Source organism: Macrotis lagotis, chromosome 4, assembly GCF_037893015.1.
Source record: "Macrotis lagotis isolate mMagLag1 chromosome 4, bilby.v1.9.chrom.fasta, whole genome shotgun sequence".
Taxonomy (NCBI): domain Eukaryota; kingdom Metazoa; phylum Chordata; class Mammalia; order Peramelemorphia; family Peramelidae; genus Macrotis; species Macrotis lagotis.
The window spans coordinates 110729084-110749532 of record NC_133661.1 but is presented as its reverse complement, the minus strand read 5'-3'; the positions used below and the strand labels follow the sequence as shown (position 1 = coordinate 110749532).

The window sequence follows — 20449 nt, the reverse complement described above, 5'->3', positions numbered from 1 at the left end:
AATTCCAGCCCCTTGCAAGAATTAAAAAAGAAAATGTGTTATATCTGACCACTCTCCCTCCATGATCCATCCTCTCCTCCATCACTCACATTGCCCCCCTCCCCCTGTCCCCCTTCTCTCCTTCTCACTACAGATGTCTATACCCCATTGAGTATATATGCTGTTTCCTCTCCTAGCCAGCTCTGATGAGAGCAAAGATTCCCTCATTCTCCCATTCTCTTCCCTCTTCCATATCATTGTAATAGCTCATTGTAATAAAGAAAAATCTTATTATATGAATTATCTTAGCCTATTCCTCCTCTCCTTTTTCTTTCTCCCATTACATTTCCCTTTTATCTATTGACTCCATTTTTACACCATATTTTATCTTCAAATTCAGCTTTCCCCTGTGCTTCATCTATAAAAGTTCCTTCTACCTGCTCTATTAAATGAGAAGGTTCATATGAGTATTATCATTATCATTTTTCTATACAGGAATATATGTAGTTCATCATCATTAAGTCCCACATATTTTCCCCTTCTCCTTCACTCTCTATGCTTCACCTGAGTCCTGTATTTGAAGATCAAACCTTTTGTTCAGGTCTGGCCATTCTAACAGGAACATTTGAGATTCCCCTGGTTCATTGAAAGTCCATCATTTTCTCTGGAAGAGGAGGTTCAGTTTTGCTGGGTAGTTGATTCTCGGTTGCATTCTAAGCTCTTTTGCCTTCCGGAATATTATATTCCAAGCCCTATGAGCTTTTAAGGTAGTTGCTGCTAAGTCCTGTGTGATCCTGACTGCATCTCCATGATATTTGAACTGTGCCCTTCTGGTTGCTTGTAATATTTTCTCTTTGACTTGGGAGTTCTGGAACTTGGCTATAATATTCCTGGGGATTGTTTTTTTTATCTTTTTCTTGGGGAGATTTGTGGATTCTCTCCATTTTTATTTCGCCCTCTGTTTCTAGGATATCAGGGAAATTTTTATTTAATAATTCTTTGAAAATGATATCAAGGCTCTTTTCCTGGTCATGACTTTCAGGTATTCCAATAATTTTTAAATTATCTTTCCTAAATCTGTTTTCCATTTCGGTTGCTTTTTTCAATGAGATGTTTCACATTTCCTTCTAATTTTTCATTCTTTTGGTTTTGAAGTATGGAGCCCTGATTTCTCATAAAATCAGCTATCTCCCTGAGTTCTATTCTTTGTCTGAAGGATTAGTTTTCCTCAGAGAGCTTTCTTATCTCCTTTTCCATCTGGCCAATTCTGCTTTTTAAAGCATTCTTCTCCTCAATAACTTTTTGAACTGTTTTATTCATTTGACCTATGCTGGTTTTGAAAATGTTATTTTCTTCAGCATTTTTTTTGGATCTCCTTGACTAAGCTACTGACTTCAGTTTCATGTTTTCCCTGCATCTCTCTCATTTCTTTTCCTAATTTTTCCTCTATCTCCCTCACTTGATTTTCAAAGTCTTTTTTTGAGCTCTGTCATGGCCTGAGCCAAATTTCTGTTTTTCTTGGAGTCTTTAGATGCAGAAGCTTGTACTTCCTCATCTTCAGAATGAGTGTTTTGATCCTTCTTAGGATCACAGGCAAAGTATTTCTCAATGGTGTTCCTCTTTTTTCTCTGCTTACTCATTTTCCCAGGCTGAGCCTGGTTTTGGGGTGCTTCCTGAGCTTTTGGGACCCCCCCCACAAGGATCTCAGTGTGTGAGGCTCTGTCTTCCCTTATGGTATGTGAATGACCATAAGCACCCCCCCTCTACCATGGGGCTGAGGTGAAGGGGGGTCCTTCTTTTCTATTGGGGGGCCTAGACTACGATCAGGATCTGAATGTGGTCAGAGCCCCAGAGACCTGTTCCAGGGACAGAGGACAGAGCTCTGCAGTCCCTCTTCACTACCCTCCCTAGGCTCAGGAGTTCATGCCCTGGGGGCTCATGCTTACCAGCTCTGCCTGCTTCTGTTCCTGCATCTGGGCTGCCCTGGCCACACTGCTTGCTGTGTGCCTTGAGGGCTGGACTTCACATGTTCGCTCTGGAAGAGGTCCCCCTACTGTTCCCCCAAGTTGTGCTTGCTGCTCCCTGGGGTGTAGATCAGGAAACTGCCCCTGCTGCTATAAGCCTTGGCTTCCAGCACCCTGGGGCTGCCTCTGGGAGGCTGAAGTTCCTTCACTATGGCGGGCCACTCGTCTGGTGGGCCACCCCTCCGACCGGTGGAGCTGAGCCTTTCTGCTCTTTTCCAGGTTACCTTGGGTTGGAGAATTGCCTCACTGGATCCCTCTGTGAGTTCTGTCTCTTGAAAATGTAGTTAGAATTCTTAGTTCATAAGTTTTGCTCCGGAGCAACTAAGAGAAGGTCCTCTTTTGTTGCCATCTTGGCTCCGCCCCTCTCTGATCTACTTTTGGATAGGTCATGAATGTCCTTCATTTCTGGCTAGGTATATTCTCTCTGTTAGAGTTACAATTCTCAAGATTTATGAGAATCTTTTTCCCCATGCTGGGATATAGCCAGTTTCAACTTACTGGATAGCATTTTTGTTTCCTTTTTCCACTCCCCCCCTTTTTTTTTAAAACCTTTTCATGTGTCTCTTGAACCTGCATTTTGGTTGTTTGCTCATTTATCCAACCTGTTTCTTGACTTTGAGCTTTATATCAAAGTTGACCTCTGCTCCCAGGGTGTTTTGCACTGATATTTTCAGAGCTTATTTTAGGTTGTAAGCTTTCAGTTCTTCCAAGATGGTATGATCTAAAGAGAGGTATGTTCACTACTCTTCTGGCCTGTGCTCCTGTCTATGAGAGACCGTAAATCCTCTTTTCTGTTCTTTAATTTTGACCAGGGTCCCTATTCCTGAATCCACTAGATCTGATGTGATAGTGCTTCTCTTCACTCTGGGACTGCAATCAGGCCTGGGACTGAGATCTGAGTATGGGCAATGCAACAATCATGCACCCATGACAGCAAAAGGATCCTGTAATCTTCTGACCAGCTGTCTTCACTTGCCTTCTGTGGACTGAAAAGCAACTGCAGTTGCCCCTAAGGCCTGCAGTGAGGCCTGGTGCAGCCTGCATTGCAGTGCACTCCAATCTCACCCCAATGTGATAGATCTTCCCCCCTTCTACTCTTAAATTGTCTTAGGTTGGAAAATTGCATCATTCTTTTTGAGATCCTGCCTCTCCAGAGTTTGTTTTGAGACATTATTTAAAATCACTTGGAGGAGAATTTGGGAGAGTTCAGGTTAGTCTCTATGTTTTCTCTGTCTTGGCTCTGCCTTCACCACACCCCTCATGATAATTATTTCCTGTTTATTCTCTATATAGCTTGGTTTTACATATTTATTTGATATCTTCCACTGTTAGATTGTGAACTATTTGAGAGCAGGGACTGTCTTCTGCTTCTTTTTATATTTCTAGTACTTGGTCAATACCTCACAATAGAAGGTGTTAAATAAATTTTTTATTATTAACTAATATTTGTAAAGCATTTTGTACTATATAAATACTAGATGATGTTCTTGTTGAATTGGTATAAAAGGTAAGTCTTAAGAAAAATGAGTCTTTTCTAGGTATGGTGCCATGTGGTAGAGGGGATAGAATACCAGACTTGGTTTGAAAACTTGCCTTCAACATTTACTAGTTCTATGACTCTGGGTAAGTTATGTAACTTCTCAGAGCCTTGGTTTCCTCATCTATAAAATGAGAAAGCTGAACTGATTATTTCTAAGGTTCCTTGTAACGCTAATGCTATGATTCTATGACTCATTTTTTATGTCCTAAGAATTTTTTCTTTCTTGATTGAGAACCAGCATGCTATAATGGAATGGATATTGAAACCAATCAGAAGTCCTAAGCTCAAAACCCTTATTGAAATCAGTCAGAAGTCCTAGTTTCAAAACCCAACATTCTCCTGAGGCAGCCATAAATTATAAAAGGAAAGAATGGCATAAGGAATCCTTATACTCAATTCTGCTACCTCTGTGCCCTTATGTAAACTTTGTCAACCTTGGTTTGAAGCAATTATTAATCATCTCCTCATTTGGGACTCATTTGGACTCTTGGGCTTCTCCCTCTCCCTCTCCTTCTCCCTCTCTCTCAGTCCACACCCCCCACTCCAAACTCATCATTTAGGAAATATCATCTTATAAAAATCCAATCAACCTTTGTTACTCTGCTTCTCTTGGAGGTGGAACTGTAAACTCCTCTATTTAAGGAGGGATACAGGTACAGCATCTGCTCAGATATCTCCTGATTTCTCATCTACCTGTCTGTGTTCATTGTTGACTTCTTTGGTTTTTTTCACCATGTCCCTGTGCTGGTTACCATCATCTTCCACCACTCCCCTTCCATTTTTAGCTTCTATTGTGTATTGTCTTCTGTTATGTTTTAAGCTCTTTGAAGGCAAGATTTATCTTTTTTTCACATTTGTATTCACAGCACTTAGTATGCCTGATAACATATATATATGCATATATATGTATGAATATATGTATGCCTGATATATAGTAGGAACTTAATAAATGTGTATTTTTCATTGATTGATTTGAAATTATTGATATGAAACTACAAAATTGTGAGCCAGTGAAACCCCTTGCTAGCAACTGCATTGCTGGATTCTTTAAGGATTAATGAAGATAATACATGTAAATACTTGGCAAACTTTAAAAGCACTATATAATTATATATATATATAATTTATATAAATTATTATTTTTACTACTCATTTTTAACCGTAACCTACAGGTAATTAGATTCCCATAAACTATTTGTGCTATCTCCTTAAGACATTAAAAATGTACATTTCATTGACCTCTAGCTAGTTCCCCAAATTCCATAAGATAGGAAATAACTAAGAACAGTTTCTTATCTATATAAAATATGTGACCTGTCCTATCATTTGAGCTGCTCTGGTGAGGATGGCTAATGATCCAGGCAGTAAAAGAGGAATGAGGGACTGAATATGCCAGTCCCAGGCTCTCACAGGAGCATCATCATTTCTACTGCTGCCCAAAGATCATTGCATCATTCTCAATTGTGGAAATTAAAGCCATTGGAGGGGGGGTGGTATTCCTTGTCCCACACTCCCTTGTTCTTGTACTCCAATTCCACTGTCTCAAATTGAGTTTATGCCTTTTTTTGTGAGTTAAACACTACATCATAATGAAAGAGCTACTGCTTTTCATATTCCTGGTACTAAAGTTCCATCATTGCTGAAATGAACTATGACATCTATTTGCTAATTATTATAGTGGGTCAGGCAATTAACTTTGCTGATTCTCATTTTCCTTATCATTACAATGAGTCTCTGACCCATAAAGTTGTGAGGAAAATGCTTTGTAAACCATAAAACATGAGCTATCATAATTATTATCATTACTGTGATTGTTAACATCATCTATGTCTTTGGCTTCTATTAGTACTCTAATGAAAAGTCTGAGAAAAAAATCATAAAAGTGGCTTGAGAAAGTAAGGAAAGAATGAAAAAGCTGAACAGTACCTCATCATCTTCTACAGTTAGAATTAAGTCTGGTTTTTCACAATCTTGTATTTCTGGTTGCCAGACCTTTTCCTCAAGGTCTAGATCCATGATGATTTCTTGAATTCTTATGTTTTTTTCCCTCACACGTTCTATTTCAAACATTTTTTGTTGAAAGGTGCTATTAAACTGCTTATTAAAAGTAGTTTTAATCTTGTAAATAATGTCCTGAAATACCACATATTGGTTAAAGGTTGCAGTTTTAATGATAATTTTTCACACAATCTTAACAACCCTCCACTATCTCCCTACTCTAAATCCATCCTATAAATTAAAATCAGATTATTTTTTCTAAAAATGCTTTTTCATAGTTTTATGATACAAAAAGTTTACTAAAGTAGGGATCAGGAGAGAATGATGCTATTATTAGCTATAATTTTTGAGCCTCAGTTTCTTTATCTATAAAATGAGAAGTTTAGACTAGATTATCTCTCTAAAGTAATTTATAGCTCTAGAATTTAGTAATTCAAAGCTAGTACTAGAGCAATAATCTTTGGTGTTCCCCTCTGCCAAAAAGGTGAAAGGACTAAGATAAATATCATGTGATCCTTTCGGTTGGGGTTTTAATTAAAGGTTTTGCTCAATCAAAAATAAGTTGAGTATATCTGTACTCTTTTATATTATTTGAAATGATTTAGGAGAAAAGATGATTAAAAAGTCACTTTCGATTGCCATAAGATCAAAATCTTTTTTTCTTACTACACTGACTAATCAAGTGATCGATGATAGACATAAACCATGATATGGGAACAGGATTTTCTTTGTCTCATCATCATTTGCACAGACACACATATACATAACACTTAGTTAAAGTGGCATCATGTGGGACACTAATGCAAAGTACTCCTTACATATCCCATATACAAATTCTGTATATTTTCTATATTATTATAAAACAGCATTTAGGATAGGAATAGAGATTAAACCTGTGATAGTTCAATACTACAAGGAGCTCCCTGACAAATAAACTCTCTTTTACAATGCAAGTCAGCAACTTAAAGTCTTAGTGATTTGCTTAGGATTCAGGGTCATATTAGTTCATATCAGAGCTAGAACTTGAATCTGGGTCTTCCAGACTCCAAAGTCACTTCTACTCAGTGGTCTATAAATTTATAATTAATCTGTACCTTAATCTAGTTTAAAGCCTAAAAAATATAAAGAAGTTTTACTGATTTCAAAGATAAAAGTAGTTCACCTTCAATAATATAATCTGGTTGATTTTCTCATCTCGAGTATGAATTTCCAATTGGTTAATCAACGTGCTTGTATTTGCACCAAAACTTGTACATAAACTTCCAATCTCATAACTGGGTAAGCAGCTATCTCTTTTTACTGATTTTTCTTCATCCTCTTCTTCTTCCTCTTCCTCTTCTCTTAGTTCTGCTAATGTTTTTTCCAGGGAAGATGTGGATTGAATATCCACAATTTCTTTTCGCAACTATGTATGAAAAAACACATTCATTTATTAACAAATAACTTTTCTAAAAATCAGTAATTATTTAAAAGTCACTTTAAGATTTTAAATTCTGATTTCAACACTGGTATTCATAATTGTGGGTGGACTAGAAATTCCTACAGAAGAAATTAAATATGCCATAGATATGAAACTTAAATAATGTTTATCCTTCACTTTCAAAGACCAGAACGTCAGGGAGGTGGTGCCATGGCAAAACACATGAACTGGATTTGAGTGATGGGGGCTGTGCTAAGTCACCAGTCTCACTTGCTCCTCCATAGCCATCTGGGTCCAGGGGCCAGAACTGAATCAGAACAACTGAAATGTCTTTGGATGTGGGCAATCAGGGTTAAGTGACTTGTCCAAGGTCACACAGCTAGTAAGTGGCAGGTATCTGAGGTTGGATTTGAACTCCTGTCCTCCTTAATCTAAGGAGGATTATCTATCAACTGTGCCACCTAGCTGCCCTATGAAACTAATTCACTGTAGATAAATAACAACAATACTATTAGTTAGCATTTATTTAATGTTTTGACAGCTAGGTGGTACAGTAGGTAGTAATGGGCCTGGAGATAGAAAGATCTGGGTTAAAATATGGCCTCAGACAATGTGCGGCCCTGGAAAAGTCATTTAGCCCTGTTTGCCTCTGTTTCCTCATCTGTATCTTTGCCAATAAAACCCCAAATGGGGTCACAAAGAGTCAGACATGCCTGAAACAAATGAACAACAAATGTGCTTTCAAGTTTGTAAGGCACTTTATAAAGATTATCTTATTTCATCTCACAATAGCCTTGAGGAAGCTGAGACAAACAGGGCTAAGTAACTTGCCTAGGATCTCATAGCTTAGTAAGTATCTACTTAGCCTGGGATTTGAACTCAGATTTTCAGGCCCAGCACCCTTTTATCTATCTCTGTGCCACCAAGCACTTGATGATTTGTCCTTTTAAATATCTAGAGGTGGTCTTAGTACTTACACATGAAAAAAATATGATATTTTATAGTTTGTAATTTATACAGGAATTAATTCACATAGAGTTTGATATGTATAAGTTAAGCAGCAAATAATGAATGTTTTATACTTCAGAAGCTGTAATTAGAAAGTTTTAGACACACCAACAATAAGTTCTAACCTCTATGGGATAATTCTGAATGGAAAAACATACTGCTCCAAAGTAACAATTCATTCCACCCTTGACTAGTTTTCTTAAAATTGCATATTACTATATAAAAGTGACAATGAAAAGGAATACAAATGGCTAAAGGTAATACTTCATTACTACCCAATAATTAAAAGTTCATGTGCTGTGCTCATTTCCATATTTTAAAAAAAATCCATGCTAATTGAACAAATGTATAATTCAGTGGAATTTATCACATAAAATAATAAGTTGGAAATATGAACAGGAATTACATTTTCAATATCTCTTACACTGGATTTCAATTAAAACAAGCATGAAGGGACACTATGTTAAAAGGCATCACACACATTCAAACCCATACTTTAAGTTCAGTTGCTTGATGCTGTAATTGCTGTAAAACTTTCTCCATTTCTTCCAACTCCTCTGGAGTTTGCTCTTTCATTGGGAAATTCTGAACTTGCAAATGAGTATGAAAGGACTTGGCAAATGTAAAAAATAACAAAGAATCAAAACATATTTTCAGTTTAATTGTAAAATATAAAGATAAATAGCATCAGTGTTTAATGCTTTCATAATATATTATATAACTTCACTGATATTTGTATAAAAATGAGGATTCAGAAATGTTTTGGAATCACTAATAATTTAATTGTTTAATAGAATGCTGATTTTTCCCATGTAATACCCTCTGAAAGTGAGGTATTACATTTATATTTCATCCCCATTTATATTTCATCATGGGTGAGCCTTACCTATATCTTTTTACAAATTTGGCATATAAGATCCACCACCTTGTGGAAGGCCTTGTTCTATTTTCTGTCTCTCTTAGCTATACCAAGGTAGCACTAAGATTGTTCATCTCTTTACATTCATATTCACTGCAGGACAAGGCCATCTCATTTCCTAATCACATCTTCCTTAAGGGTCTCTTCTTTTCTCACATGCAAGCCTTTGTTGCAAACTACTCAAGTCACATGAAATAGACAACTTATTACCCCCCAAGCAGTTTTCTATTGCTATTTGGATTATCTTAATTTTGATTCTTTTTGGTTTTCCATGATTTGCAGTTATTGAGAGTTATTTGCAGTTACTGAGAGAATAAAAGTGTTAATGTGATTGGCTTTGATAGCTGCAAAAGTCTAAGATTGTGGTATTATGTATCTTCTGGATGATAGTGCTTATTCAAACTATACCAACTGATTCACTTAATGGGCTTCATCTCTAGTTATGCCATGGTCTAGGATATACATTTTTTAATCTACTTTGTTTTTTCAGCATTAATAGTGAGTTCTCCAGCATTAATAGTTAAAAGTGAAAAATCCATCTCTTTTGAATGTCTATAGTTTTTGCTAAGGATGGTTTCAATGGGCATTTAGGTGGCACTCTGGATAGGGTGCCAACCTGGAATTAGGAGGTCCTAAGTTCAAATATAGCCTCAGATATTTTCTAGCTATATCCCCCTGGGCAAGTCAATTAACTTGGTTTGCCTCAGTTTCCTTATCTATAAAATGAACTAGAGAAGGAAATAGAAAACCATTCCAGTATCTCTGCCAAGAAACCCCAAATCAGGTCATAAAAAATAGGACAAGATTTAATAACAACAAAAAGATTGTTTGTAGTAAACTATGAACCCTGTAGCACCATAAATTGTCCTCAGTGACCCTTGTTATGTACCTATCAATATTCTGATTGCAGACAGCTGATTCTAAAATGATTTCTTTGCCTAAAACAACTCTATTCTGTACGATAATATAATAATTATTTTTATGTTTTCATGCTGGCATTATACAGACACTTGAGAAGCTGCATCTTGCAGACTTCACAAATTTCTTTTTAAGAAACAAAACCTGGAATGCAGTTTTTAGAGCATTTACTGGAATAAACATTACAAACAAAGAATTTGAGTTTAAGCTCCCCAAATGTTTTGAAATTACAGCATTTCTTTAAATGAATGAATTGAATACCACCAATACAGATATCTTACCGAATTGTCAATAAAATAATAAGGGATATAGTTTTCTTGACTTCATTAACACAAGCAGTATTTTAATTAATGAATATATAGGTGAAATGAGTGTGCCTGAAATTGATTTTTAAACAAAAGCAAACAACAGTATTAGATAAAAAAAAAATAACAGCAGCACACTTTTAGATACATTGAAAATGAAGGAGTTTAATTTTTCCTTCAAGTTTCCGGATTTTTAGTAATCAGTTCTATGAGTTTTTTAACAAAGGTAATTGAATATAAAATAAACATCAAAATGAGTAGCCCGAGGTGAATTTAAATATAATTTACATATGTAAACAAGCATAAATTTATGCAGTCAAGAAAATATTTAAATGAACTTGTCATATGCCTTCACAATTTTGTTTTATTCATATAATCTAGCAGATTATGGATTTCTGTCCCTTGATCTTAAGAATCACATTTTTCTCAATGCAAAACCCATTTTTGGCAATGGTTGTATTGGGGAACCAACAGTAACTATTTTCTTTTTATCAGAGGCCATGCAACTTTCATTACTCTGATGTATTTTATTTTCCTGTCTTTTAAGTTGTAAGACTGTGATGATGGACTGGAATAGAGAAAAGACTTAATCCAGGGAGATTGTTGCAATACACCAGACAAGCGGTGATGAGTGTTGGATTAGGGTGGTTACTGGGTGATTGGACATGCCAAAGATGTAATAAAGAAGGAAGTTACAAGATTTAGCATCTCTTAGGCAACTGATTTGGAAATTTGTGAAATTTGTGAAAAAGAGAGAAGATTTGAAAATAAATAAAGTTTATAAAACTGACTGTAAAGACGTGTCAGATCTATGGAAAGGGAAGCAGTTTATGACCAACGAAGAGATGAAGAACATCATAAAAAAACAAACTAGATAATTTTGATTACATTACATTAAAAAGCTTTTTGGAGGAGCAGAGCCAAGATGGTGACAGGAGAAGAGCTTCTCTTAGGTGCTCTCACCATAATATTTCAAAATTCATAAAATTATGACTCTAACTAAATTTTTGAGAGACAGAACCCACAGAAGGATCCAGTGAGGCAATTCTCCAGGACAAGGTAACCTGGAAAATAGTGGAAAGTCTCTGCTGCACGGGGTTAGAGGGGCAGCCTGCCAGAGTGAAGGAACTTCAGCCTCCCAGAGGCAGCCCCAGGGCACCTGGGAGCCACGATTCACAGAAGTGGGGGCAGTTTTCTGACCTATACCCTGAGGAGTACCAGGCACAACTTGGAAGATCAGGAGGGGGGGATCTCTGCCAGAGCAAACCCATGAAGTCCAGCCCTCAGGGCACTCAGCAAGTAGTGGTGGCCCTGGCAGCCCAGATCCAGAAATGGAAGCAGCTAAAGCTGGTAAGCAGGAGCCTCCAGGCAAATAAGCCTTAAGTGCTCAGCCTACCAAAGGTAGGGGTGTGAAGAGAGAGACTTCCAAGGTCTGTCCTCTGTACCTGGAACAGGACTCTAGGGCTCTGATCACATTCAGATACTGATCACAGTCTAGGACCCCCATAGAACAGCAGGACCCCCTACCTCACCCCCATGGCAGAGGGGTGCATTTGTGGTCATTCACAGACCAGGAGGGAAGACAGAGCTTCACACAGTGAGATCCTTGGGGGGGCGGTATCCCAATAATACTCAAAAGCTCAGGAAGCATCCCAAAGCCAGGCACAGGCTGGGGAAATGAGTAAACAGCAAAAAAAGAGAAACACCATTGAGAAATACATTGTCTATGATCCCAAGAAGTATCAAAATACTCAATATGAAGATGAGGAAGTACAAGCTTCTGCATCTAAAGACTCCAAGAAAAACAGAAATTGGGTTCAGGCTATGACAGAGCCCCAAAAAGATTTTGAAAATCTAGTAAGGGAGATAGAATAAAAAATGGGAAAAGAAATGAGAGAGATGTAGCAAAAACATGAAAAAGAAGTCAGCAGCTTAGTCAAGGAGATCCAAAAATATGCTGAAGACATGTTAAAAACCAGCATAATCAAATGGATAAAACAGTTCAAAACTTATTGAGGAGAAGAATGCTTTAAAAAGCAGAACTGGCCAGATGGAAAAAGAGATAAGAAAGCTCTCTGAGAAAAACAAATCCTTCAGATGTAGAATAGGGCTAAAGGAAGCTGTTGACTTTACAAGAAGTCAAGACAAAATACTTCAACACCAAAAGAATGAAAAATCAGAAGAAAATGTGAAATATCTTATTGAAAAAAACAACAGATCTAGAAAACAGATTCAGGAAAGATGATTTAAAAATTACTGGGATACCTGAAAGTCATGATAACTAAAAGAGCCTTGACCTCATTTTGAAAGAATTCCTATAGGAAAATTGCCCACATATCCTAGAAACAGAGGGCAAAATAGAAATGGAGAGAATCCACCAATCTCCTCGAGAAAGAGATCCAAAAAACACAACCCCCAGGAATATTATAGCCAAGTTCCAGAACTCCCAAGTCAAAGAGAAAATATTACAAGCAGCCAGAAGGACACAATTGAAATATTGTGGAGCTGCAGTCAGGATCACACAGGACTTGTCAGCAACTACATTAAGGGCTCCTAGGGCTTGGAATATAATATTCTGGAAGGCAAAAGAGCTCTGAATGCAACTGAGAATCAACTACCCAGCAAAACTGAACATCCTCTTCCAATGAAAAAGATGGACTTTCAATGAACCAGGGGAATTTCAATTGTTCCTATTGAAATAACTAGAACTGAACAGAAAGTTTGATCTTCAAATACAGGACTCAGGTGAAGCATAGAAAATGGAGGAGAAGAGTAAAACATGAGGGACTTAATGATGATAAACTGCATGTATTCCTGCATAGAAAAATTATACTATAATACTCACATGAAACTACTCATTCAATAGAGCAGGTAGAAGGAGCTTTTATAGATGAAGCATAGGAGACAGCTGAATTTGAAGATATATAGTAAAAATGGAGTCAATGGCTGAAAGGGAAATGTAATGGGAGCAAGAGAAAGGAGAGGTGGAATAGGCTAAGATATTTCCTATAAGATTTTTTTTATTATTGCAATGAGCTATTGCAATGATATGAAGGGGGGAAGGTAAGGGGGAATGAGTGATCCTTTGCTCACATCAGAGGTGGCTCAGAGAGGAAATGGAAAATATATATATATATATATATATATATATATATAATATTCAATGGGGTATAGACATCTAGAGTAAAAAGGAGAGAAGGGGAACAGGGGAAGGGGGGATATGAGTGATGGAGGAGAGGGTGGACCATGGAGAAGAGTGGTCAGATATAATACATTTTCTTTTTTACTTCTTGCAAGGGACTGGGAGTGGATGACCTATGCAGGACCACAGGGCCAGGTGGTTGTTGGGCTTTAGGGGTAGTATGTCAGCTCAGGACTCTTGGCCCCAGGGCCAGTGATCAGTCTGCTGTGCCACTCAGTTACTGTACAGCACATTTAAGAAGAGGGACAGATTGAAAGGAGATAGAAAATATAGTATATGGTAGTGGGGAGGTATGTTTTAATTTTTATTTTTTCCTCTTTAATTTATTACTCATGAGGGTCTATATTTTTGGGGGGAGGGGGTATTATATTTACTCTTTTTTTTTTAGATTTTGGCAAGGCAAATGGGGTTAAGTGGCTTGCCCAAGGCCACACAGCTAGTTATTAAGTGTCTGAGACCGGATTTGAACCCAGGTACTCCTGACTCCAGGGCCGGTGCTTTATCCACTGTGCCACCTAGCCACCCCTATTATGTTTACTGTTAAACATGAACATTTTAGTAATGTATAAAAAGCATCATTTGTACAAATATATATATATATATATATATATATATATATATATTTTTTTAAAAAAGCTTTTGGACGGACAAAACTACTATAACCAAGATCAAGAGAAATATAGTAAATTGGGAAATAATTTTTACAACTAGCATTTCTGACAAAGGATTCATTTCTAAAACATACAGAGAATTGAGTCAAATTTTCAAAAAACCAAGCTATTCCCCAATTGACAAATGGTCAAAGGATATACAAAGCCAATTTACAGCAGAAGAAATCAAAGCAATCCACAGTCATATAAAAATTGCTCTAAATAATTACTTATTAGAGAAATGCAAATTAAAACATCTCTGATATACCACCTCACACCTCTCAGACTAGCCAATATGACCAGAAAGAACAATGATGAATTTTGGAAGGGATGTGGGAAATCTGGGCCACTAACACATTGTTGGTGGAGCTGTGAATTTATCCAACCTTTCTGGAGAGTAATATGGGATTATGCCCATAGAGCAACAAAAATGTGCACACCCTTTGATCCAGCAATATCACTACTGGGTTTATGCTCTGAAGAGATTATGAAAAAGGGTAAAAACATCACTTGTACAAAAATATTCATAGCAGCCCTGTTTGTAGGGCAAAGATGGGAAATTAAGTGAATGTCCTTCAATTGGGGGAATGGCTTAATAAACTGTGGTATATGTATGTCATGGAACACTATTGTTCTATTAGAAACTAGGAGGGATGAGAATTCAGGGAAGCCTGGAAGGATTTGCATTAACTGATGCAGAGTGAGATGAGCAGAACCAGAAAAACATTGTATGCCCTAACAGCAACATGGGGGTGATGATCGACCTTGATGGACCTGCTCATTCCATCAGTGCAACAACCAGGAACAATTTTGGGCTATCTGCAATGGAGAATACCATCTGTTTCCAGAGGAAGAATTGTGGAGTTTTAACAAAGACCAACGATTATTTATTACTTTCAATTTAGGAAAAAAAACCCCATTATCTTATTATGTAATTTTGCTCTCTTATACTTTATTTTTCTTCCTTAAGGATATGATTTCTCTCTCATCACATTCAACTGAGATCAATGTATACCATGGAAACAATGTAAAGAATGCTTTCTGTGGGGATGGGGAGAGAGAAGCAAGAATGGGAGAAAAAAGTGTAAAACTCAAAATAAATAAAATCTTTCTTGAAAAAAACTGACTGGAAAGATGATAGTACTGCCACAGTAACCACTTTTCTATTCTTTCAAGCTATTGTCACATGTCTCATGTTTCACAGCCAAACCCTTTTACTTTTTAGATTCTTCTAATTTGGCTTCCAACCCACCTGAAATAGTTCTCTCCAAGACAACCTATAATTTTGATCACTAAATCCAGTGGCCTTTCTCAGTCTTCATTTTTCTTGACCTCTATATTACTTGACATTATTAATCATCCTTTCTTCCTATTTATCTTCTCTTCCTCTTGTTCTTTAGCCTTATGGTTCATAGGGTGTAGGTTCCTTCCAAGGAAGACTGGTACCTCTGGATGGTTGATGTAGAGCCTTTTTCAGAGATGCTTTCCACCTTTTAATGTCTACCCAAGCCACCTAACTCTCACTTACAGCTCCAAGAAGGTGTAGCATGTACAGGAGCCACACCTTGGCAAACCATTTCAGCAGAGACTAAACTGGGTTGAAGGTAATTGAGGAGGTCTCATACCTATCAGTGAATTTGGGGTATCTATCCCAACCATGTGAAGACTTTCCCTGGTGGAGTGGGTGAATGAGAACAATTCATTCAGTTCCAGTGACCATGAAGGCAGCAAAAGAGATATGTTTAGTCATTGAAGATGCCAAGGTTATCCACTGCATCTAGAGCCATCACTAGTTTTAACATGATTCTTTCAGTCATGTTATCAAACATCCTCACTGAGGATGAACATGGCCTCCATATCAGCTACTGCACAGATGGTAAATTAACTTGAAAAGACTACAGGTCAGTACCAAAGTGGAGGGAGTATTAGTATATGATCTTGTGTTTGCAGATGATTGTGCACTCATTGAAGTCTCTGAAGCTGAGATGCAGTAAAGTATGGATCAATGCTCTGCTACTTGTGCTAAGTTTGGCCTAACGACACTAAAAAAACCCAGGTGCTCCATCAGCCAGCATCACACTATCCATATGTGGAACCATCAGTTACAACAAATGGAGAAGTTTTGAATACTGTGAATAAGTTTATTTATCTTGGCAGTATACTTTCCAGGGAGGTACACATTGATAATGAAATTGAAACATGTATTGCCAGAGCTATCTCAGTGTTTAAGAGACTCTGAAAGTATCCCCAATACAACAATTGCCAGCAATGGATTTTGCATTGAGAAAATCTGATTCTCAGGACCAAGTGTCAGGAATCCACAATCTGCTGGATATAAATAAAACAAGACTGAGAAAGCATATGACAAATTCATTTAAGCATTTTCTTGACTACATCCAATTATGCTTGTTTACTTAAGTAAATTATATTTAAATTCATCTCAGGCTACTTATTTTTTGGTATTTACTTTATATACAATTATATTTATAAAAAATGCACAGAGAGGTGGCTAGGTGGTGCAGTGTATAGAGCACCAGCCCTGGAGTCAGGAGTACCTGAGTTCAAATCTGGCCTCAGACACTTAATAATTACCTAATTGTGTGGCCTTGGGCAAGTCACTTAACCCTATTTGCCTTGCAAAAAAATGCATAGAGCTGATTACTAAAAATTCTGAAACTTGTTGGAAAAATTAAGCTCCTTCATTTTCAGTGTATCTAAAAGTACTGCTGTTATTATTTTTTGATGTAATACTATTGTTTGCTTTTGTTTAAAAATCAATTTTAGGCACACTCATTTCACCTAGATATTCATCAAATAAAATATTGCTTGTGTTAATGGAATAACGAAAAATATATCCCTTTATTAGCTTAGTGACAATACAGTAAAACATCTGTACTAGTGGTATGAAATTCATTCATTTAAAGAAATGCTCTAATTTCAAAACATTTGGAGAGTTTAAACTCAAATGCTTTGTTTGCACTATTTATTCCTAGTAAATGCTCTAAAAGCAATATTAGACTGACTCCCAAAGTGAAGGTTTGAAGACATTGTGCTGACTTCACTGCTATATGTCTGTGAAACCTGGACACTCAAACAGTGCCATGTCAGAAAATTGAACTGCTTTCATTTAAATTATCTTAGGAGGATTCTGATTCCAGATACTAAGGATAAAATATCAAACATTAAGATACTTTTTTGAGCTAAACTGTTAAGTATTCAAACATTTCTACAGAAAACTCAACTATGATAGGATGGTCACGTTGTTTGAATGTCAAATGTTATGGAGAGCTCATACAGGACAAGCACTCACAGGAGGGTCAGAAGAAGTGATATAAGGACACTCTCCAAATCTCTCTTTATAATTCTGGAATTGATTGTGCATCATGGGAGACACTGACACAGGACCACAGCATGACATGCTCTCATCAGAGAGGCTGCTGTGCTCCAGGAGCAAGGCAGAATTGAAGCAACTCAAAGGAGTCATGAGATGCATAAATTTAGAATAATCACCCCTGGTGTTCACCTTGACTATTTGTGCCCAATCTGTGGTAGAGCATTCTGAGCTCGTATTAGACTGATTAACCATAGTAATAAACACTGTAACTTGTCTCTATCATAATGATATCATTTTATTCTTTTTTGATAATGTAAGGCAAGAACCAACCAACCAACCCTCTTTGCACTTGTTTCTTACCACACTTATTTGCTATATGGCCCTTGCCTTTAACTGATCTTTGTCAAGATCCTTTTCTGCATCATTACTCCTCATCTGCTCATGATTGGTGTATTGAAGCACATAATCTAGATAAGCAAGCCAGGACCATCTTTACTGAGGTACAAAGGATAAAACAGTATCACAATGATACAGAAGCAGCAATAATTTCTGCAGTCTTTCGGTTCCATTATGAAGATTTGCTATGTGATCCTAGGTGAAGCCAACTCACATCAAGTTAGGCATTCTGTGAAGTCTGAAAAGACAGGTCTTTTAGGTCTCTCCCTCTCAGATGATTATCAATCTGAAGACATGCTGGCTGCACTGTGTTTGCCATGAAACTGTACCATAACCTAACTTAAACCCCAGTATTCTACCATGTATCTATCATACATCTTTCTCCTAAGATATCCTGCATCTACAGTGGCCTGCTGGATATCTCCAACTGGATGCCCCCAAATCATTTCAAACTCCCCATGTCCAAAATAGAACTCATAAGTCTTTCTCTTCCACCCACATCCAGCCATTTTTCCTTCTTACTTCTTTAAAACTATTTTAGCACCATGCCTCATCTGCAGGCTCAGCCTGGAAACTCCATCAGTCCCTGTGGCCTTTTTGCCCTGTTATGGTGAATTCCTCCAGGGGGTTTCCATTCTGAGGAGGGGTTCGGGCAAGCCAGCCTTCATTCCTTTTCTGGCTATGCTTCTGACTTTCTGAATTTCAACAGCATGTCTATCCCCAGGAGACATAAGCTCCTTGAGGTCAAAACCTGTCTCTTTTTCTTGTACTTGTTTCATTAGAACTTCTTAAAATGTCTGGCACATAATAAGAGCTTAATAAATGCTCATTGCCTTACCTTGATAAAAGCACCGCCACCCCTCCAGTTCCCCAGATTTAAAGCAGTCATCCTCAACTCTTCCAAAACTTTCCCTCGTCCTTCTTAGTCAATCAGCTGCCAAATCTTGCCTATACTATTCATAATAATTTCCCTGACAAAGCCCTTAGAGAAACAGGGCTCGAACACCCACAAGGATCCTTTAGAGCTAGAAGGAACCTCAAAGACCCATCTAGTTCAGTGGCCTCATTTTACTGATAGAAATCTGGAGACCAAAGTAATCATCCAAGTAATCTTAGAGGGAAGATTTGAACTATGTCCTCTGACTTCAGAGCAAGTGTATTTTCTCCCATTGTACAACACTGCCTCCTTTTTCTCACCTGGCTTCTTGCAATGACCTCCCACTTAGTTGGCCTGCCTGTAATCTAACTCTCCAGTCTCCTGTAAAGCTTCCAAACTTATTCCTAAAGCACAGTTATGACCCTGCCATTTATCTCTTAAGAAGCTTAATAAGTTAGCTCTGTTGCCATTAAGATAAAAGATAAACATTGACATTTAAAGCTCTACAACCTGGCTTTTAAAAGTAATTTTAAAAACATTAAGTGTAAATATGTGGCAGGAAGTGCAAGGAACTGGATATGCAAATGATGAAAAATGAGATCTAAGAACCTACATGTTTTAGGGAACAATACAAAAAGAAGAAAGTTAAATGCAAGCAAAATACAAAAACCAAAAAGATACAAATGAATTTCCAGGGAAGGTACTAGCCATTGAGGGGCTTGATATAGGCTTCCTGGAGAAGGTGGTCTAGAGATTCTGTGAGGTAGAGGTGAAGTGTAGTCATTCTAGACAGACACCATCTTGGGAAATACAGAGATGGGAGAAGAAATGGTCAATAACCAGCAAGCTAGTAAGGTTATAGGGCAAAGTCTGTAAAGGGGAGTCAGGGTTAGGGTAATGAAAAGGAAAAAGTTGAGGCTAATTGTCTCATTAGGAACATTTGATGGATATAGGGAAGCTAGAAAGAGGAGAGGGTTTAATGGGAAAGTTGATGAGTTCTGTTTTGTTTATCTTGAATTTTATATGCCTTTTGGACAACTAGTTCATTAAATTGGTTCTTGGTGATGTTTTTTTTAGAGAGAGGCTAGTGTTTGATGTTTAGATCTGGACTCATTTGCAAAGATGAGATCACCATTAAAGAAGGTATAGACATAGAAGAAAAGAAGGTTCAAAGACCCTTCATATAAGGGTGAACAGTAATACAGCAAATGAGGAATTGCTAGGCAGGATGGCTGTTATTTGCAAGATGACTCACTTTCACACTCCCCCTCCCCCCATATCCCCACCCCCTGCCACTATCTCCCAGTCCGGAGCAAAGGAGGAGTGGGATATGATGTAAAGGTGTCTTTGAAGAGAAGAGAGAGGTTATGACAGATGGTCTCATTTTTTTCTATGAAGTATGAAGCTAGGTTTTCTCTTGAGAGGGAGTAGGGTAGGAATGGCATAGTTGACTTAAGATGAGAAGGTTCAAATAGGTACTGAAGAGTGAGATAGAGTCAAATAGTGAAGAGTAAAAGGTCTGGCTTGCAGCAATGAGGGCCCAGTTGAGAATACAATCAGCTTAGTAAAACAAATACATGCTATGTGTTAGTCCACCTGACTTCTTTGCTCCTCTATACATTTCACTCCCTCTCTCATTTCCTTTTTTAAAATTAATTTTATTTTTATTTAAGGCAATGGACTTAAGTGACTTGCCCAAGGTCATACAGCTAGGTAATTATTAAATATCTGAGGCCAGATTTAAACTCAGTTCCTCCTGACCCCAGGTCTGGTGCTCCACCTAGCTGCCTCCCCTCTCATTTCTGTCTTGCACATTCTGACCCCGTGCTTACAATACCCCCCCCCCCCAAATTAGTATGCCCTTATCCCCTGCACATCT

The 20449-nt window shown here is 37.5% G+C and overlaps 1 protein-coding gene across 6 annotated transcripts in view; it reads right to left on the bottom strand.

Moving 5' to 3' along the window:
- The window catches only part of LOC141521312 (cilia- and flagella-associated protein 43-like), a 234056-nt gene that overhangs the window by 55453 nt on the left and 158154 nt on the right, over positions 1-20449 (bottom strand). For 4 of the 6 annotated variants that reach the window (XM_074233758.1, XM_074233759.1, XM_074233762.1 and 1 more), the window contains 3 exons: positions 8465-8581; positions 6704-6946; positions 5470-5676 (listed from right to left, as the gene is read on the bottom strand). In XM_074233758.1, coding sequence (XP_074089859.1) covers positions 5470-5676; positions 6704-6946; positions 8465-8581 — 567 coding nt within the window. The remainder of the gene's footprint in view (positions 1-5469; positions 5677-6703; positions 6947-8464; positions 8582-20449) is intronic. The other 2 variants (XM_074233761.1, XM_074233760.1) reach the window with 2 other exon arrangements.